The sequence below is a fragment of the Nycticebus coucang genome, chromosome 9 (genome assembly GCF_027406575.1).
Source record: "Nycticebus coucang isolate mNycCou1 chromosome 9, mNycCou1.pri, whole genome shotgun sequence".
NCBI classification, from domain to species: domain Eukaryota; kingdom Metazoa; phylum Chordata; class Mammalia; order Primates; family Lorisidae; genus Nycticebus; species Nycticebus coucang.
Genome location: NC_069788.1, coordinates 83,165,696 through 83,187,263, shown reverse-complemented (window position 1 = coordinate 83,187,263; position 21,568 = coordinate 83,165,696). Strand labels below are relative to the sequence as shown.

The 21,568-nt window shown below is 55.2% G+C and overlaps 1 protein-coding gene across 12 annotated transcripts in view; it reads right to left on the bottom strand.

Annotated features, from left to right (window-relative positions):
- The window catches only part of BEGAIN (brain enriched guanylate kinase associated), a 43,143-nt gene extending 26,667 nt beyond the window's left edge, over window positions 1-16,476 (bottom strand). For 3 of the 12 annotated variants that reach the window (XM_053602883.1, XM_053602888.1, XM_053602890.1), the window contains exons 1-2: window positions 1,831-1,909; window positions 846-874 (exon numbers count right to left, since the gene is read on the bottom strand). In XM_053602883.1, coding sequence (XP_053458858.1) covers window positions 846-874; window positions 1,831-1,854 — 53 coding nt within the window. In that variant the 5' untranslated portion in view covers window positions 1,855-1,909. Of the gene's footprint in view, window positions 1-845; window positions 875-1,025; window positions 1,151-1,375; window positions 1,433-1,617; window positions 1,765-1,830; window positions 1,910-2,080; window positions 2,159-16,338 lie in introns of those variants that run through there. The other 9 variants (XM_053602881.1, XM_053602879.1, XM_053602882.1 and 6 more) reach the window with 9 other exon arrangements.
- Window positions 16,477-21,568: the final 5,092 nt, after the last annotated feature.

Sequence of the window (21,568 nt, the reverse complement as noted above, 5' to 3'; positions counted from 1 at the left end):
CAGAAAGAGTTGGGAGGCCAAGAGACCTCTAGGCCAGGGCAGAGGGTGCTGAAACCCAGAAGCCAGAGCCGGGCCTGCTGCCCACATGATGCCTGGGCTCAGGCTCCGGAAGGAAAACACATAAGGATTGTTCCCAAAATAGGGGTCAGGGTGGTGGTGGTGGTGGGGTCTCCGGGAAGTCGCGAATATTCAAATGAGCTTATGGGGCCTGCTGAAAGGGAGCCGAATGGAGTCCACTGAGGCTCAAAGTTTAGCACCCAGAGGGAGGTTGTGGGGGAAACTCCCGAGAGGCAGTCGCGGGATTCCCCCAAAATGGCTCCAAGACGCGACTGCCTGGCCAGCCGCGAGGACTCCATCCCCCCCCCAAATCCCTGTCCCCATGAGGTGGAAACTTAAAAGCTCAGAACCAGGCAACTGTCAGCTGGGGGGGGGGGGCGAGGGGGAAGCCTGCGCAGGGAATCGGTGCGGTGCGTAACAGCAGGAACGGAAATCCAGAGGGTCCCGGGGGACAAGCGAAGAGTTCGGGGCAGGACTCGGGGCCCGCGGAGGCCGGCGCGCGGCCCTGGGTGGGGCTCAGCACGGCCCTCAGTGGCGCACCCTCTACCCCAGCCGCAGCCGCAGCCGCCCGAACGGGGTGAGGAGCCCCCACGCGAGACTCCCCATTGTCTCGTTGCGGGCACACACGCGCCACACACATGCACACAGGGGGGGCAGCCCTCCCAGGTGGCCCGCGGACCCCAGGGATGAGCTCAGGTGGCGCCCCCTCCCCCCACCCTCCCTGGCGCCCTCATCCCGACCCCGGCCCCGGCCCCCGCGAGCCGCGGCACGGAAGACGCTCCACTCACCTGAGTTTCTCCATGTCTGCGGCAGAGGCCTGCGAGAAACCAAAGGAGAGGGTCAGCAGGCAGGAGGAGTGCGCTCAGCGGCCGCGCGGGTGCTGCGGCCGGGCACCCCAGCGGGGCTCCGACGGTGGGAAGCCCGGTCCAACGCGACCCTCGCCCCTGGCCGCGGTCCCCGTGACTCACTGGTCGCGTCGGGCCACGGCCGAGTAACAGGTGAGCCCGTCTGGGCCGCCGCGCTCCCCAGCACTGGCACCGAGTTACGCCCCCCGGGGTGATGAGGGGGCTGGCCCGGGACGCGAAATGGCCCGGCCAAGGTTGATCTCCGCAGACTGGAGAAACGAAGACCCGGCCCGTCCCCGTTAACTCTGGGGTGGCCGCGGCCCGGCTGCTCCCCCCCAACCCGCCCGTTAACCCTTCCTGCCCCACGCTCCCTCTCGGAGGAAGCTGAGCCCCAGAATCGCAGAATTTCGGGGTCGGAGAATGTTTGAATGAGGAATTGGGGTCTGCGCGGGACTGCAGAAGCTGACACTCACGCAATCTGAGAGAGGGTGATGGTATTTGGAACCTCACACTTCTCAATCTGGGACCCCGCTGCCCTCAGCTTCTGGGGTTCTGGGCCTGGCTCGCCCCTCCCGGGCCCGAGGGATTAAGCCCCGAGCTTCCCTCTAGCCGGCGGGGCTCCTTGCCGGGGTTGCGCAGACCCTCCCGGGAACAGCTTCGAGACCCTCCTCGCCCAGCCCCGCAGTCCCTCTGCGCACCAGGCAGTGGGACCTACCCCTACCCGCCGCAGTTAACCCTGTGGGCGCCGGCGGGGGACTCGGTCCGCGAACGGCCGGGGCAAGATCGCACTTCCTGCGTGGAGCTAGGGGCGCGGGGCGGGCTCTCCATCACCCGGAGAGGCCGCTCCCGGGGGCTTTTCCCGTCACTTCGGGCAGTGACTGGCATTAAAGGGGGACGGGGATCTGAGCCCAGGGACCAAACGACAGACCTGGGAAGACTGATGACTGCCCATCCCGGCCCCTCGCGCCGGGCGCCGCCGCCGCGTCCGCCGGGAGCGCGCTCCGCTCGGGTCCCGGCCCCACGCCGCCTCCCCCACCGCCCCGCCGGGCGAGGGCGCAGCCCGGCCGCTAGCGTTGAGCTGGAAGGCCGGGGCCCGGGGCCTCGGCCAGACTCGACTACAAACTTCCCGGGTACTGGGGCAGGCCTCCCCGAGGCTCTCCCGGCCTCAGTTTCCTCACCTGAAAGCTGATAGGGAAGGAGCAGGAAGCTGGACGAGGCGCTCTGCTGCCCTTCCGCACCGGTGGACTGCGGAGGGTCTGTGGTGGGAGGAGGAATTTCAGAGGAAAGGATCCCCAAGGCGCGTGCGGATACGGCTCCCCCTCCTCTCTCCTTCCTTTCCCCCTCCTCTCCCTGTCTTCTCCCCTCCCCAACGCTCTAAAAGTTGTCCAAGACCACAAGCCTGGACTCTTCTATAAACCCTCCAACCCCAAGATAAGGAATTTGCTAGGTAGAGTTTGCTGACAGCCAACACGTCCCCCACACCCCAGTCTTCCCCAGGCCCACCTTTCAGGGTCCCCATGACAGAGCTCCTCGCTTTAGATCCAATACACACGAACTATGCACGCGTGGATCCTACGGCACCGGAGCTAGTCTTTGTCGGGCTTTCTTCTCGGGCTGTGAGTTCCTAGGCAGGAGGCTTGTGTTTTCACCAGGACACCCCCGGCACCCAGCAGGGCTGGCCTCCACCAGCCAGCGCAGGGTGGGAGGAGCCGTCCATTGGAGGGTCAGATCTGACCCAGGATCAAACCAAACCCAAGGAACCCAAGTGTTCATTCATCTACCAATGATTCTCACTCATTCATTAGCTTTGGGCGAAGTTCTGGGCAGAGAGGGGACAGCAGAAGAGAGCCCTGCTCTGTGGCTAAGGCAGCGGCAGAGAACACCCACCTCCACCCCCAGTTCTGTGCGTCCACCCTCTGCCTCAGGATGACAGTGATAACAACAGCACCCACCACCCCTGACACATTCGTAGCACTTCCCATCTGCGCGTAACAGCTGCTCTTCCAGCACCGTTATTCCCCATTTTACAGGTACAGAGAGCAAACAGGAGACAAGAGGCTTGCTGGAGACCCTAAAGCTGAAAGGGCCAAGCTAGGCCTGGACTCCATTTCTCAGAGGCCTTCCTACCCAAAGGCTGTCTCTAGTTGTACTTTAATCACTCACAGTGAATGACCTGCCAAGGAGTTTGCCTAAAATTAATAAGAATCTATTAAAATTTAATTTAAAAAATCTAACATTAATTGTTTACATTGAATGTTTCAGTTCTTCTAAAAGGCCAGTCTGGGAATTCCCCCCCTCACCCCTAAAAGGGACTCTGGTGAGAGGAAGAGGAAGGCTGCTAAGCTGCCCTGCTGGAAGGGGCTGGGGGCTGGGCAAGGCAGAAGACCCATGGGAGCCCACAGCTTCTGCCCTTCACTCGCTATTCGAGACCCTGAAACCTGGCTGTCATCCTGCTACAATGCCCCAAATTCTCCTTTGACTCAGTGCCTAAGGAATAACCATTGAAAGCTGCCTCCTCTATGCAGTCCTCCATGAGGACTCAGTGGAGTCAATGACGGGACAAAGCCTGTGTCTTCCCTAGCTCAGCACCTGGCCAGGGAGGGACTCCATGTGTTAAGCAGCATCACTGTGTGTGGCCAGGGAGGGAAAGGCAGGGAGACTGGCCCTGGGGGAGGTGCTATGCCCTCAGTAAGGGACTTAGTGTTGGGCTTATTGCCCATGGGGTGCAGAGTCTTGACTGCCATTCTCTAACCACAGAACCTGAAGATGCTCCCCATATGGCTCTTCTTTATAAATGAGAAAACTGACCCCAGTGCACAAAGTCACCTGAAGTTAGGCAAGGCCTACCCAGTAGGCTGGGGAATTGGGGAGCCATGCCTGGCTCTTGGGGCAGAGCAATGCCTCTCTCTAGAGGAGAGAAGTCATGGGTGAAGAGGAGGTGCCTGGGGAACATTCAGGCTTCCTATTGTGAAACAATGGGTTGGGGGGCTCTCCTCAGGGCAGGTAGGAACACAGGTGGGCACTCTGGGTACTCAGAGAATAGTCCTTCCCTGCCTCTGGGCCCTGTCCTCCCATCCACCCTGCCTCTTCCTGTAACACACCTGTCATCTTGTCATTTTCAGCCCCAAACGCTTCCTTTGTCCTCTCAAAGTGGTCTAGTCTAGCAGCCACCTTTATTTCCCAACACCCTCTCTGGAGCCCTATTGGCTAGACACACTGAAATATGCCCAGACCCCTGCTTCCTCCTCATTTGATATCTACCCACTGTGGCCCTGGCATGTCCAATGCTTCACAGGCTGAGCCCTAACACCCACTTCTTCCCTTCCCCTCCCTGCTTCTTTCCTTATTCTTTGTGAGATTCTGACCTTCAGGAGGTTGCCTGGTTAGAAACATGAGCATCCACCCTTCAGGCTGTTCACTCTGTTTCCAGGGCAGCAGTTACAGAGATCAATTCCATTTAATCCTCACAGAGGTGTTGCTAGGTGGGTCTTATAACTCCCATTTCACAGATGCAATGACAGAGGCTCCAAGAGCAAACCCCAGCAGTTTACATGCAGTAACTTGGAGATTTGGGGCCAGTGTTCTCACCAGCTTCCCACAGCTGCCATCCTCCATGTGGTACCTGGGCATAAAGACTGGCAAGAATAGGTGCTCCCAAATTTGAAGGATGATATGACCTTGTACCCTAAGTCAGGCCTCCATGAGGGGCTGGTAAATACTGACCTGGCCCACTTGACCTCTGACCCTAGCCCCCCAGTATTTACCGGGGGCTGGTAAATACTGACCTGGCCCACTTGACTCTGACCCCAGCCCTCCAACCCCTCAGCACACAACAGCCACACTGGCTGTCCTGCTGGTCCCATACTCAGGTTGGCTCAGTCCTGCCTCAGGGACTCTGCACCTCTTTCCTTCCATCCGGAATGCTCTACTTGATCTTTGCCTGGCTAGTACCTTCCTTCTCTGGCCACCTATCTTAAGTATAAATGACACTCCTCTGTTTCAGCACTGTACCTGCCTATGCCCAGGGAGGGCCTCCAGTGAGCAGGTGGTGCTGGCCCGAATAAACAGCTGCTCTTAACTCCCAGCCATTAGCACCTGCTGCCCCACCAGAGCAGCATCCATCCTGCTCTCATGACCCTTGTCATTCTCATGCCAGCCTTCATCCCTTCCTCAAGCCCACCCTTATACTGAAGGTCACCTGAGCCCCCTTCATACCCTGCACAGCTTCTGCGCAGAACTCTGCCCAGGGAAGCCCCCCTGCATATATGGGTCAGTCCCCACGAGCAAGTGTGTAAATCCTCTGCTGGACCATCTGGCCCTGATGCATGGCTTCTCATTCCCTCCAAAAGCCTGCCAATTACTGAAACTGTCAAGAAAGAGAAAGTAAGCTCACCTCTGGGGAGGGTCCCACAGGTGCTGAGAGCCATGACCTAGATATCCAGACATGAAGGCCTCCAACTCAAGCCAGCCCCCACCCTCCCTTGGGTGCTCAGCCCCCTGGGGCCTCCTTATACCCAAACTGGGCTCCAGCATCCTTAAGATGTTTTACATTGCTCTCTGCTTTCTAGCATTCAATCAACAAACATTCACTGTATGCTGAGCCCTGCTTTGGGGTACTCAGTAGTGAACAAACCAGAGGAAACTCTCTGCCCTCCCTGTGCACATACTCTAATGCAGAGAGACAGAATGCATAAAAGAAGTCATTAAACTGCCCCCTCCCACTCAGCTTGTCCAGTGTGGCTAAGCATGCAGAGGATGGCAGGCTGGGGCAGGGCTGGGGGGCAACTGTGCACAGGGAGGTTGGGATAGGTGTAAGCAGAGCCTACAGGAGGGAGTCCTGAGGAGCCAGGATGGGGGCAGGGTGCCTGGCGAGTCCAGGAAGCATCCAACTAACCAGTGGGAAGGAGGCCTGAGTGGTGCCTTGTGGGCCATCATCAGGACTTTGGCTTCTACCTAAGCAGGACAGGATGCCTGGAGGCTGACAGAGGAGTTCAAGGGCAGATCAACGGGGGTCCAGCCTGAGGCTTCACCACAAAGCCAGGCCAGTGGAGACCAGGCTGGAGGTGGGAGAGGTGCTCTGATTCCTCAACAGACTATAGAGTCTGGTGTGTGAAGAAAGGAATTCCTGAGAGGACACCCCGTGTTTTAGACAGAGCAGCTGGAAGCTGCTGTCTCAATGGGGTCATGTTCCAGAACGTTCAGGGCAAGGGGCAGGTACATGACTTTGAAGTTCAGGGGAGGGGCCAGCAAATGTGAAACTGGGAGTGGTCACATCAGAGATAACACTTAAAAACACTATACTGAGTGAGGTTCCCAAGAGAGTGGTCATGGAAGGGGAGAAGAGGAGCCAGGATGAAGCTAGGACTCTGCCACAGCTGCATTCAGGAAGGGGCAGAGCCAGCCTAGGAGATTGGGAAGGAGGGCTGCAAGACAGAGGGGTAGTTAGAGTCATGGTTGAGGGGAGGATGGAGAACTGCTGGACCTTCTGTCCCTTGGGCAGCCCCACAGGGGCTGTGCTGGCTTGTGCTGGATGTGCAGTAGCCCCCCCAACCAATGCTTCATCTGGAACATCAAAGTGGGCCACATGTGCCTGACCTTCCTTGATCCTGACAGAGGGGAGAGAACTTGGGCAAGGTCATCCAGAAAGCTGCGGACCTGAGTCCTGGCCCTGGCTTCTGGCTGTCACCATTCTTGGGAGCAAGAATGTTTATACCCCTGGGGTTCCAGAGGACCTGGTCTGAGGGGACTCTGTGCCACCTGGCACCCAAACTTCGAGTCTTATCTGGGTTTTGTACGACTTCAAACAGGCCTCACTCTTCCCACCTGTACGCTGGTGCAGACAGCCTAGGCTGGTGACTGCAAACTGGCCTCCCTGAGCTAAATCGGGCCTACCAGCATGTTGTATTTGGCCTGCACAAGGCTTTTTTTTTTTTTTTTTAAACATTTGAGCCAACATTTAAAAATTGGGAGAGTTTACATTTTAAAATCCATATTTTTGGCTTCTACTGAAAATTTTGGAAGATCTGGCAACTCCGGCCCACATTCCCACATGGCAACAGTCAGGGAGATGGGAGGCAGCTGCCCCCTCCAGAGCCACCCTGGGTGTCCCTCATTCAGGAGAGGCTCCATCTACAACACAGATTGCCCAACCTATTGGGGCACTGAGGCCAGGAAGGTATAGTGATTTAGTCAAGGTCACTCAGCAGGTCACTCAGCAGTCAAGGTCACTCTCACTGGGATCCAACTGTGCAATTGCAGACTGGCATGAGGATACTGTCACAACCCCACCTGTGGCTGTGACCTTGGCCCTATGTCTCCTGCTCTCTTACTCAGGAAAAGACTGGCTGGAGTTATTCACAGTATACTATGAATGATCCTCTGTCCCAAGTCAATAACAGCTGGAGGTCCCAGAGACCTCTATGGGGGCCTCCCATTTGTTGAACAATGAAAGGAAGGAGCAGGGATTCACCCATGGCCACTCAGCCAGGCAGGACAGAGACAGGACTGAGATTCAGGGCCCTCCATCGGTCAGCACTTCTTCCCAGAAGTGAGTGGTTAATGGTGGAACTCTGGGCATTGTCTCTCAAGAATAGGTTTTCAGGAGGGACGGAGGGAGGGGGGTGGGGCCTTGGTGTGTGTCACACTTTATGGGGGCAAGACATGATTGCAAGAGGGACTTTACCTAACAATTGCAATCAGTGTAACCTGGCTTATTGTACCCTCAATGAATCCCCAACAATAAAAAAAAAAAAAAAAAGAAAAGAATAGGTTTTCAGGTTGATGAAACTATACCTATTAGGTGCTGGCGTCATCATCCCTGCCTTTCACTGCTGGGGAAAGAGGCTCAATGAGGACAGGTGACCTATCCAGACCCATATAGCAGGCAGCTGACCCTGGAGATGAGAGTTTACCCAGAGCTCCCAGGCCCAGCTGGCCATAGCAGACCCAAAGAGGTCTGGGGTTTCAAAGAACTAGAACTCCCACCAATTGAGAGAAAGAGCAGCCACAGGGCAGCAGCCAGAGTGTGCGTGTGGAGGGGCACTGAGGAAAGGGACCTGCAGTCCCTGTCACCTGGGGCAAGCAGCAGCCCCTCAAAACCTCAGTTTCCAACTCCATAAAATGGGAACAGCTATGAAGAACATCAGCCCACCTACCTGCCTGACAGGATGGTGTGACATCCCACCCTCATGTGGAGTTATTTGAGGCTCACACCTGTAATCCTAGCACTCTGGGAGGCCAAGGCAGGTGGATCATTTGAGCTCACAGCCAGTCTGAACAAGAGCAAGACTCTGTCCCTAAAAATACCCAGGCATTGTGGCTGGCACCCATAGCTCCAGTTACTTGGGAGGCTGAGGCAAGAGAATTGCTTGAGCCAAGAGTTTGAGGTTTCTGTGAGCTATGACGCCATAGCACTCAACTGAGGGCGGCAAAGTGAAACTGTGTCTAAAAAAAAAAAAAAAAAATTTAAAGAGATAATCACAGGAAAGCCCGCCAAGGACCCTGCCAGCAGGAGGTGGTGATGTTATTATATCATTACTATCTACTCAGATGTGCTTAGTCCAGAAATGGTCTGCCCATCCCAAAGCCAGAAATTTCACTTTAGAGATTCATTGTTTTGGTGCTTAAAGTCTTCCTGTTACAGATATTATAAAAGGGGTGTGACAAGGGAAATTGGAGGGGGTCAGCCAGGACTCATAGGGAAATGGCACATAGAGAAGGAAGGGACCTCAGCAGACCTCTTCCCAGCTGCCTGCTTAGTGACAGTCTGGGATTGAGACTCACCTGGCCTGAAGGTCTCCAGGGGTAGGCAGGCTGGCCTCCATGCTTTTTGCTGCCCATGCAAGGCACATTGGTCTCCACAGCCTGGCCTGCCTCTGCTCTGTCTGCAGCCCTGGCTGCCACCTCTGAAGAAAGTTGGGGGTGCAGGGCTGGGTCCTTCTCCGCGGATGAAGCTCCTATGACAGTCTCCTGGGCCAGGTTTGGGCCCTGCTCATCTGAGGAGGGCTCTGGGCTGCAGCCTCTGGGCCCCCTGAAGGCCTCCAGGGTCCTAGGGTCCAGCACTCGCACAGTGACCTCATCCAGGAATCTGGAGAAGGGAAGTCTGGCCTCCTGCCGGCGGCCTAGGCGTGTGAGGGGGCCCATGACAGTTCTGCTGCCTGGACTCAGGGGGTCCGGAGTGGAGGTGGGTGCCCGGCCTGACGACGCCCATGCCTTCTGGCCAGGCTGTGCTGTCCAGCTGGGGTGAGGGGACTTGCACTCGGGGTTCTGCTCTGGTTTGGGACTTAGCTTGTGGCTTCGAGGGTCCTGCCTGTGTGCTTCCTTGAAGAGGGCTTTTACTTTGGGCTCCATTAGGGAGCCATGGCTATCCTGCCTGGGTCTGGCAGGCTCTGGACCCTGAGAGCTGGCCCCTGTGAGCATCCTCCTTCCTCAGTCTGAGATCATGCTGTTCCAAGAGCACCAATGAGCCTGTTCTTCTCCCATGAAGAACAGGGGGCATGCTACTCATCCCTCACTGGTCAGGGTGATTGGCCAAATGCCTGCCTGCCCATTGATCCAGTGGCAGGTCCTATCAGCCTCCTGCCCCTAAATTGATTCTCATTAAATAGGAGCTGAGCTTCAGGCTTAGAAAGTGCTAGAGAGGAGAAGGTCATGTCCTAGGCTCTGCCTGGGGAGGCAGCCCACACTGAATAAGCTCCTGCTCTGTGCAGGGCACTGGGCTGGGCCTCACCCGCACCTACTCATATGAGCCGTCCGCTGGGAACTGAAAAACAGAGAGGAAGAGATAGCCACAATGGCCACTATGACCTGAGCACAGGAACTAAAGGAGGGGAAACGAGAACTGCAGCAATCCAGCAAAAGTGGGGGGGGGGGCACTATGGTGGAGACTACTGGCTGCCCATTGTGCTCTCATTTTTCCTTACTAAAGAAACCTCATTTCATTTGGAGATGCAAGATACACGGCTAAAAGACTGTATTTCCCAGACTCCTTTGCAGCAAGGAGGCAGCCAATGAAGTTGCTGGGTGTGACTGCTGGGAGAGATCCATAAAAGGGATAGCTTGCTTGTGCCCTTTTTGCTCCCACTCTCCATTCTCCTGCTTCTTGGCAAACATGGAAGTGATGGTTGGAGCTGTGGCAGCCGTATTGCACCATGAGATGCAAACACATCTCATAAATGTGATAAAAGCCATATATAAAAGATGAAGGAACAGAAAGACAAAAAGAACCTGCATCTCTGATGACCACTGAATCATCACACTAGCCCTGCACCATCTACCTCTGGTACTTCTTTAACTTGAGAGAGAAACAGCCCTCTGTCTTGCTTAAGCCATACCTATCTCCAGTCTCTGTTATTAGCAGCTATATGCAATTCCTTGATGATACACAGGGCATAAGGTGAGAAACAGTGGTTGCTAATGCTGTGAGGCAAGAGCCTTTGGCACATGGGGGTACAAGGTATAGTTAGATGGGGAGTAGGGTGGGGGAGATTAACCCAGAGAAGGGCCAGAGGTAGGCTTGGACCCTCCCTTCTTTGTGTGAAGACAGACAAGCCTGGCCCTAGGACCTCATAGGGAGCCAGGGCTCCAGGCAGAGGTGCTTCTTGGGATGCAGCCTGGCAGGAACCACCACCATTTTTGGCATTGGCCTCTGGGCCTGCTTAGAGCATGGCTGAGGCACTCCTCGGCACTGCCTACTCATGTCAAGCCAGGCCCTGCCTAGATGCCTCATGTCAAGTGCCTAGGGACCTCTGCTTTTCTGGGCTCAGCTGGACACCTTTCTAGATGTCCCATGGCATCCCTGACAGAATATCTGCACAACTCCATGAGCAGTACCATAAGCTCAGTTGCCCAAGGCAGGAACAGGGGCATCTGTTCTTCTTCTCTTCTATCTATCTTCTATCTCTTCCCTGCCCCCACCAGGTGCTAATGATTCGGCCTCTCTTAAATCTGACCAACTCCTTCCATCCCCACTGTCACTTTGCTGGTCCTAAATGCCATCATGTCTCACCTAGACACCTGTGATCACCCCTCTCTGGGGCCCCTGACTCTATGCTGCTCCAGCTTGGTACATGGCCCAGTATGATCTTTTAAAATCACAGACCAAGTGACTAGACAATGTCATACCTTCATATACCCTGCAAGACTCTGAAAATAGCCGAGTGTCTTCTTTCTCTGCTACCCTACCACCCCTGGGCCCCGCACCTTGCAATGGAACTTCTATCTATTATTCCCAAACATGCTAAGCTCTATCTGATCCTGGGGCCTTTGCATTTGCTGTTCTTTCTGCCAGGAAGACTCTCATTCTCTCCCTTTCCCCTGCCCTCCTCAAAACCCAGCCCCCAGCCATAATTTATTTATTATCCGTGACCGCACTAGTATGTAAATTTCACTGTATTCACTGCATAGGGCCTACCGTGTGGTAGAAGCTCAATAAGAAGTTCTTGAATGAAACTGAAGGAAGGACATCACAGATTTAGGCTATCAGTTCATAAGCATCCCCAGCCTGGTGTAGACCTACTCTGGACTAAACATGTGTTGAAAACACAATGTCCTCCCCTACATTTGTCCTCCCCTAACAGTCACCCCTCTGCACCTGGACAACCCCCTCCCCAGCAGAGGCCATCCAGCCCTTGCCCCATCACCAGTGGGAATGAGACTTGGAGGCTGGCATATCCAAGTTCAAATCCCCTCTCCAACACTCCAACAGGCCCTTGGACAAGCCACATCCCCTCTTTATCTACCAAGAGCAGTACCCAGCCCTCAGGCAGCAGTGGGAAATGGGGTGAACATGGAGCTTGGTACCTAGTAGGACCTCAAGACTCACCAGCATTGGAGCTCTAATTTATCCATTGCCCCGGTAGGTCACCTTGGCCTCTCTACTGCCACCCTGCTCTCATGGGCAGAAAACTGGTCTCTAAAAGCTCTGGAGAGAATCATGAGGCTGCCCATTGCCCGCTGGGCTAGACCAGGAAGACCAGGCCATGAGGTGTTGGTGGGACCCTGCAGGGTGGGCAAGGGCACAGGGGACAGGGTGAGCAGCCACTAAAGCCCTAAGTATCACTTCACTTCATTCTCATAGCAGCCCTCAGAGCTAGGAATGGTTACCCCATTTCATGGAGGAGGAAAGTGGGCTCTGTGGAGTTTCACCATGGGAAACACCATGGGTCACCATAGCTAGCATTGCAGTCACTTTCTGTAATCCCCTCATCCCAGCACAGAGGTTTCAATTACTGTTGCCCTTTTGTAGATGGGGATACTCAGGGTCTGAGAATTCCCACATTTGTGCTTTCAACTACCCTAACCTGATGCCTCTGGGTATTTCCAAGCTGGCCTGAGAGTCCTGAGGGCAGCCATGGGTCTGAGCTATCTCTGGATCTCCAGCATCCACACATGCTCTGTGCTGTCAGTGCCGGCATCTGAATTCTGCCCTAATGCTTCCTGGGCAAGGAAGCCCCTGTGGGACTCCCACTGGCTGCTCATCTCAGAAGAGGCCTCACACCTGCTTTTTGGGTCCCTAAAAGTGTCTTCTGGGTTAACACAGAACTGAAGAGCCCTAATGACCTTAGTTTGTGTTGGTTTCCTCCAAAAAATGCTCAAAGTAGGATTATGTCTCTGAGTCTGGATCAGCAAGGTTCGTCCCTTTCCCAGCCTCTGACCACCCTGCCCAGTACTCTATCTCTGAACCAGAGGGACTAGGGGTATTTGAGCAAGACACTGGCATCTGTGAAATCAAGGCATGAGTGTCCTGGAGTTCCACTCATTCAACAAACCACCCTCTACCCACCCATCTCTGTAACCATTCATCTACTCACATGCTTACATGTACCCACCCATGCACCAGTTCAGTCTTCCATGTCTGTATCTGTCGTCTGCTGACAGCTGCTCATCCATCCACTCATCCTCTCATTTCTGGATCTATCCATGAACCTACCCATTCATCCATGGATCCATCCCTCTATTACTTGCATTTGTATCGATCCCTTTAACCACTGACATGTCTCCACTTGCCCACTGATGCACCTTCCAGGCCTGCATCCATTCCCTTCATCAATATACCCTCATTCATCTATCCGCTCTTCCTGTATCCATCCATTTTTATATCTATCATCTCACTGACACATATTCAAGTGTCTAGAGACTCCTCTGGTACATATAGCCCAGCATTCATGCATTAACTCTATCTATTTATGCATCTATCCATTTTCCCATGTCTATAGTCATCCATCCTCCAATGTGTACTCTTGTAGCCATCCATCCACCTATCCACTGATATCTCCCCCATCATCCATCCATTCTTCAATCCTTCCATTCCTTCATTTACTAATCCACTATACATATATGCATCAGAAATTCACCTATATAGCCATTGAGATTTTGTTCTATCCATCCAGTCCTGTATCAACTCTTCAGCCATCTGCCCATCCATCCTATCTTGTCACTTGTATTCATTAATCTCCTCTTCCATCCCTCTAATTTTCTATCCATCCATCCACTATCCGTCCTGCTGCAGGCCTCCCTTCCATACCTCCTCCTTCAGCACAAACATGGCTTCTCCACCTGTGTGGCTCTTCATCCCATATGCAGCACCTGTGGCATGACTGCAGGTTTCCAAGTCTGTCCTCTCCAGGTGGGGCCCAGGCCTGACCCATCTCCATCCCTGACCTGGTCCAGAGCCACTGATTGATCATGTGACTACTGTTCCCCAGCCTGGCTCAGAGCTGGGCCCTGAATGATCACCACCCCAGGAAGCCCTCAGAGGCTGCTGTGCTGTCCTCCAGACTCATGGCTTGTAGGGCAGGGGCCACTTCTGAGTCCTCTCCCTGGCTGGAGGAACGGGGGAAGAGAAGGTCCCCAGCACCTCCTAATACCTGCCACTAAGGTCAGGGTCTATATCTCCTGGCAGACTGTGAACTATTGAAGAGCAAGGTCTGTATCAGATTCACGTAAGTGACCCCTACCTCCTAATACCTGCCACTAAGGTCAGGGTCTATATCTCCTGGCAGACTGTGAACTATTGAAGAGCAAGGTCTGTATCAGATTCACGTAAGTGACCCCTATGAACAGCACAGTGTAGGTGCTCGGGGATAGTATGCTAGGTGAATGCAGAATTCACCCACTTTTTCAGTAACTCACCCATTCATCCATTTGTTCATTCATTCCTATAATGATTGGACCAACAGAGACACCTCTCATCAGTTTCTCCTACCATAAGCTACTGCCTGGTGCCTGCTCTTAGGCCCTGGAAGTCATTCCCCTGTCTGTAATATGTGCTATGCCCCTGAAGCTGAGGCCTGGAGTGGGGCAGAGCCTTGTCCAAGGTCACATAGTAAATTAATGGCAGAGGCGGAACTGGAACCTGGGACCTTAGACCCCTGCCCATGCCTATCAGCCAAAGGACAAGATGGGGAAGCAGAAGAGGACCCTAGGGACAATGCTGGACCAACACAGTGCGCTTTGGAGCCATTCTCTGAGTGGTCCTGCCTCCTTTGAGGGCAGGAGCCATCTCTCTCCGGTCCTATGGCCTTGCTCTTGCCCTCCACACTCCAGGAGGACAGAGTCTTTTCTGACCCTTGGACCCTTTGATGTCTCTCCTCCCCTCCAGGCCTTGGCCCAGCTCCTCCAACACACCTCTACCCATTTAAGTGCTACTCGCCTCCTGGATTCCTGGACTGTTGTCCTCTCCCTTCCACCCACCCATCTGTCCATCCACTCTTCAACATCATTAAGCCTCTATAGGAGTAGGGGCACCACTTCCTAGTACTGCTGTGGAAATGATGCTGAAACTCTTTATGCTGGCCCAGCACATGGTAGGTGCTCCACAAACAGCAGGTAGGGGCCAGACCCTGTGCCCAGCAGTCTTTGAGAGTGGATGGAAGATTATCTCCCAGATCGCATGAGATTCATTTCCCCTCCCAGGACCTGACAAATGTCCCATTCCCCACCCGGCTGGTGGAAAACTCGCTCTATGGGCCAATCCTTCAGGCAGCCCTCACCCTCCCTACTCAGCAGCCCAGGTGCAAAGAGCTCCAGGTTTTGACTATGAGCAGAATGTAGAGTGCAGGAATCTATAAATATAAGACAATAACTTGGGAGGGTCCTCTGCTAAGCACAGCCACAGAATGCCTGGCGCTGAGCAGCCAGGAAGGAGCCGCATCTGCCACTATGCCTGCTCCTCTGAGCCGCCCTGATTATAGTGAGAGTCGGGAAAATTAAGGGTTTGCAGGATGCTGCCAGGGCCCTTGCTGCCACCTCTCTGCCCTGCTAGTCACAGATGCCAGGCATAGCCACCCCCAAGGACACTTGCCCCAGGCGGTAGAACGAAGCCCAGCCTGGTGGGGCAGCACCACACAGTGTGTAAAGGACTTTCTTCCACAGTCTTCACTGGACCCTGGCCCTGGGTGAAGGTGGGGCCTCTGCTGCTCCTGGCAGGTGGAGGAACTGAGCCCCAGAAAAGGAAAAGACCTGTCCTGCCTCAAGAGAGCAGGGCAGAGCCGACCTTGGCCACCCAGGGCTCAACATCTGCAGACTCCTCAGCCAAGCACCCCCACTCACTCCTGGGTGCCCACTCTGCTCCCATTGTGCTGGATCAGGAGCCTCCAGGATATCGCCCACGCTGTTCCTGCCCCAAAGAAACCACACTGGGGATGGGGTGGGGCCCAGATGAGGAAGGAAACACCCCAAAACCAGGCAGGAAGCGGAAACGCTAGGGCAGCAACTCCTCTGCAACGTGCAGGGGTTCAGGGAGGGCGAGAGTGCCAGCTGGGCAGCGTGGACGAGCCCCTCGCTTCCCCGAGCCTCAGTTTCCTCCTCCGTAAGTGGAGAGAATGACAGTACCCGCTCTGAGGTACTGAATGAGACGCAGACTGTCCAAGGCTCGCGCGCGCCCACGCACTGCGAACGCTCCAAGACCCGGCCCCCTGGCCCAGCCTCCTTGCCTCTCTGGGGGCTGGCTCTGGCCTCCCCATCCGAGGTCTGGCGCTACCCCTGACGCAGGGTAGGACAAGGCCTGACTGCACCCTCATGACCTGCCCCGGACAGCGGCGGGTCCCAGATTCTCAGGCCTCGCCTTGGGTCCCCTGTACCCTCCCTTCCCCTCGTCACCGGGACGCTAGTGCTGGGGGCAAGAAGCCCGCAAATCGGACGCAGCACTCCCAGCCAGCCGCGCGGGGGGCAGGGCAGAGTGCCCAGGCCGAGCGCCCCCGCCCCGCCCGCGTGTGCCCAGCTCCCGGGTCCCCGCCCGCTCCTCTGGGGCCAGCCAGGCATTCTTGGAGGGGTCCAGGTGCACCAGCCCCAGGGGGCGCCGCGGCAGAGGAGCGGAGAGGGGTCCTGGCAGCCCGCAGCGCTAAGCCGGAGCAGGGACCGCCCCGTGGCGTGGGTGGCGCCGCCCCGCCTCCGCGCCGATGCCCGCGCTGTGCCCTCCCAGCTCGCAGGTACTCACCGCCCGGCGGAGCCGGCCCGGGCGGCGGCCGCCGGTCCACATGGCCCTGGGGTAGCCGCTCTGCTCGCCGCCGTCGCCGCCGCCGCTGCGCTTGGGTCCCTCCGCCGACGCCGCCCCCTCCCCTCCAAGGCCCAGCGCTCCCGGAGCCGGCGCGGCCGGGGCTCCCCCCACCCCGCCCGGCTTCCCGCAGGGAGCGCCCGCCCCCCGCCCCCAGCCCGGCTCCCCGCCAGCCCCGGCCCCGCGCAGCCGCGGCTGCCTCAGCGCTTCGCGGCGCAGCGCCCAGCCGGGGCGCACGTGTTGGGCGCGGGGTGGGCAGGGGTGCGGGGCAGCCGCTTGTGCAACAGAGCCCAGGACGGAATGGCGGCGGGGCAGGGAATGAATGAACTCGCGTGTATATGAATGGTATGAGTGTAGTGCATGAATGAATGAGTGTAGTGCGTGCGGGCTGGAGGAATGAATAAATGAGGGAATGAATGCATGAGGAGAAAGTTGAGTGAAAGAGTGAATGGACCCTTAAAGCCCAGGAGACTGTTAATCCTGACCTGTCAGCCTATTCATCCACTTACTCATCCAATCCCTCAACATTTATTGGACACCTACTGTGTACCAACCAACCCTGCTCTGAGCCCTGGGGATATGGTAGTGAGTAAAACTAAGTTCCTGCCCTCGAGGAGCTCACAGTTTACAGATGAGGAAACTACAACTCCCAAGGGCAGGGCTAGCCACTCTGCCCCTCCCCCGCCCCTGCTCTGCCCAGCCCTGCCCCAGTCCCATCATCACAGCAGGTACCAACCCTGCCTTCCTTCCCTGCCTGACTCAGCACACCTGGCGCAGGGCAACCAAATGAAGATACAGAAGATGCCTTCTCCCGAGGGAGCGTTTAGAAAGAGAAGGTGGCCTCAGGAGGTCAATGTTGGTTTGCGCCCCGCCCCCCCCACACACACACACAGCTGGAGCACTCCCTTCCTTGCCCCCAGCGGGCTCCAAGGCTGGGTAAGGGTGCAGTGTGAACCATGCTCTTTCCTCCTGAAGGCATTGGGCAGGCAATTCTTATGGCCCAAGCCAGGCTAAGAGCCTCCTCAGAAATGAGCAAGGGTCAGTCTTGAGGGTGTCAGAGCCCTCTAGGGCAGTTGGACAAGAGTCTTCCACTCCAGCCAGCCCAGCAGTGGCATATGAACCCAAGGAGGAGCACTGGGGAGCTGGAAGGGTCCTGAGTGGTAGAAAGAGAGGCTACAAAGTACCTGCACGTCACAATCCTGTCCTTCAGCGTATAGGGGCTCAGAGTCCACACATGTTCATATTATTTTCAAGCACATGGCAAATTAGAAGATGCTGCCAACAGATACCTTATATATTTTTTATTTTTTTTACTGGTGGGAAAATGCATAAAACTTACCTGTTTAACCACTTTAAAGCATAATTTGGTAGCATTAAGCAGATTCACACTGTTATGCTGCCATCACCACTATCCTTCTTGTATTCTATATATTGTCTACTTTGCAGTTTCTACTCCCTCATTTAATCAGCAGAGTAGACTGGTACATTTTGGCACAGTGACAGATCTCAGAAAAGGGACCAGGGAAGAGAGAAAAACCAGAAAAAGGAGATACAAGAAAAAAGAACCAGCAGCCAACTGGGGCCATTCCGTGTCAGGCAAAGTCCTCCCTCTTCTCCTTGTCAGGTTCCAGGGATGTTATTGTGTAGCAAATGGAGAGAGGAAGGTGCAGGGAGGTTCCCAAGTTCTAAGGACAAGGTGCATGCTGGAGGATAGCCCTTCTCCCTCCAGGTGCGCTGGGCTACCGACCAGACAAGATAAGAGGTGGCGGCTCAGGGTTTGGGGTCTCCCTGTCCTTTCCCCCGAGTAGGATTTTTCCCCAGAGAGAAAGCTTTGTCCAGACCCAGTCACTGCCTCACTATAAGACTGGCTCCTTTGCTCTGGGGGCTTTGGTTCCCCCATCACGAGTAGGGGCAGACTCCATGACGTCCACTGCTGGCCTCTTGGATCCTGACACCAGGCCACACACAGAAGTGGAGGAAGCTCATGTGAGGCAGTGGGGCCCTAGCCTGCCAGCTCCCAATGTCCCTGCCCTTCCCAGGCTGCAAGGGGACAAAAACTAATAGGGGATATGGGAGAGAGCATACTTGTGGGGGCTCTGCTCACATTTCCTCCCCCTAGGCTGAGGCCCTTCCCCAAAGACTGGTCCTGCTCAGATGGTGCCAGAATGTTCGCTGCCCGCCCTGGTGCTGCTGCTGCCAACGCCACAGATGGCTGGGGAGGCGGGGGAGGGGTGAGCAGGGTGGGGGCGGCTCCTGCCTCAGCTCAGGCAGCTTGCAGATTCAGCTAGGGCCTGCCTGGGAAGGCCCCAAGGGAGACCCTCCCAAACACTGTACCCACCACCTCCTGTAACCACCCTCCAAGCTTCTCTCTTCCCTCCTTCCCATCCCAGGTCACAGATCATCAGAAGAAGGGAGAGGGCAAGTACTGGCTGTAGGTCTTGGCTAATCCCCGTAATGGCCTATGGTGAGGTTGTACTAGACCCCTTTTGCAGGTGAGAAAACTGAGGATCAGAGAGGGGAAGTCCCTCACCTGAAGCCACTTAGCAAGTAGGTGCCTGACTTGGTCAATCTGGCCAGGTGGTTACTTCCATTGAAGTCTTGCCTCCCACAGGACCCACCTTCAGGTGTCTCTGAGGATGGCAATGCAATCTGAAGAGCCCTGCAATGTGGGCTGGTCTAGAAAGGCTAGTGCAATCAGTGCAGGAGGGCCTGGAGGAGGTGGGGTTTCAGCTATCAGTGGGAAGAAGGGATGAAAGTGGCAGTATATGGGGGCTGTGCCTGGGGCTGTGTAGGCCTCTTGTCCCCAGGCCTTGCCCTCCTTTGGGCCTCTGCTGACCATTCTGGTGGATCTGGTGGATATTCCTCTCCCATCTCTCAATGCCATTACCCTGCTTTATTTTCTGCATGGCTTTTACATCCCTCCAGTGCTGTCTGGTTGGAGATACGTATGTTGATGCATACATCAGTGTGCCCAGCTGGAATGTATGAGGGGCAGGACCCAACCTGATGCTGCAGAAAGTGGTAGAAACAGCCAATGAATGGATGAAAGGATGAATGGAGGGAAGGTTGGAGGAATATGGTGTGAGCGCTGCTTCTGGCCAAGTGGCTGCCTAGACAGGGAAGACAGTAGGTGGTGGGTAGTCATTGAGTGTAAGGCTCCCACAGACACCCAGGTGTAGGAGTCTAGCCCTTCCTGTCCCGTGGACTCCAGAATCAGTCCTGCTGGCCAGATTCCAGCCTTCCCTTCGTGGTAGTCCATTAAGCTAGGATTAGGCAAAGTTCTTGAAGTGCGAACTCCAGAGACCATGGGTTGATTCAGCATTTTTTTCTTCCTCCTCACCTAACATATGCTGTACCTTACACTCCAGGACCCACTGCAGATTTGAGGACCAGTCCTCCAAGGGTAGCAAGATGTCTCCGAAGTGGCTAAAGCCTAACCTGTTTCCAACGGCAACCCTACCCCCAATACCAACCTAACCCTAACCTCAATACCAATCTCAAACCTAACATTAACTCTAACCCTATGCCTAACCCTAACCCCAACTCCAACCCCTAATTCTAATTCCAACCCTAACCCTAGTTCTAATACTAACCCTATCCCTAACTATGCCCTGCTCCTTCCATCTCTTCCTTCCTCTCTCCCTCACAGTTTGTCCTGAGAGCACTTTCTTAACCAATCAAGGATTCAAGGCTGCTTCTAGGGAAGACTCTAAGAGAGAAAGAAAATAATAAAATGGCCCTCATCTCACTAGTAGAGAAGCAGAGGCCACTAGCATGTGCTAAGGCTCCTGACACAGCCCTCCCCTACCCTCTTCCTGAGTTCTTTCCCCACAGGAGCCCTTCTCCCAGGGACTCCATTCTGGTCAATCTGGTCCTGGCCCAGGCTTTGGGACCTCTGATCCCATTGGGTCCGTATGTTCCTCAGCTCCATTGTGACTCTGCCCATTCAATCTCTCTGGGGTGGTCCAGGGCTATGGCTTGACCTTGAAGACTGTCAAAGTAGGGGAAACCATTCTCAACAAATATTTACCAAAAACAAAACATGTATTAATATATCAATCTACTTATTATGTTATTATGCGTAAATAGACAAGCCAGGTGATGTCCAAAAAGAAACAAGAGCCATCCTGCCAGAGGAGGGGCTTCTTGGCACTGGAGGACACTGGCATCATTTCATTCCACCTGGGACAGCTGTGCCTAGATCCTTTTCTCCCTTTCTCTGGGGCTGCTTATAGCCCTCCTGGAGGGTGAGGAACACCTAGATTGGGTGGGTGGGTGGGGGTTGGGACATAGGCCTGAGCAAGGCGAGCACCCACCTGTGTTCCTTATGCTTAGCTAGGGTGTGGTGGCCATGGGATGGCACTCAGGTGACTTCACTGGGACAAAAATCACTACTGCTGACAGACTCATATGATGATAGCAGCAGGTGGACCCAAGTGTCATCATCAGTCTATCTCCTTGGTCCTGGTCCAGGTCTGGCCTTGGGCCCCAGTGTAGTGAACTCCTGCATTGCTACCATATCATCACTGCCCAGGCCTTCTGTTTCCGGGTCTTTGCACATGGTGTTCCTTCATCCTGAGATGCCTTTTCATGGAGTGTCTGTGTGGAAACCGTCTCATCTCGGCTCCCAAAGTTGCTTCCTCTTGGAAGCCTTCCCCAAGTTGCCTCCGGCTTCCCCCACCCCCTCACACACTAGTCTCCTTCCCTCCCGCAGCCCTGCTGAGGCTCAGCACGCACATGGCCAGGTCTTCACATCAAGCTGAAGGAGAGGTCTGGCCTCTCTTTGCGATCCTCTGGGGATGGGACATGCCCTTCCTCACAAGAAGTAATGAATGGATATTGGCCAGAAGATCGCAAGCTGCAATTTGCCCTTGGTTCCCCCAGAGGAATAGGGCTAAGCCCCTCTGCATGGGCAGGATAGTGCCTCAGATGTTTGGACAGCACTTTCCAATCTCCTCCAGGCCATTTCTCCCAGTCTCTTCTCCAGGACACACATCAGCTCTTCTAGATGCCTGGACCACGGGGACTCACACCAAGTTGTCTAATTGGCCCTGCCCTGGCTGGGAGGCTGCATGTGGAGCTGTTTCCTTCGCATCCCTCTTAGCACCTAGTTTGTAGGGAACAGCCACACTGAGGGACACCCAGGAGACATTTGCTCATGCTGTTCCTCGGC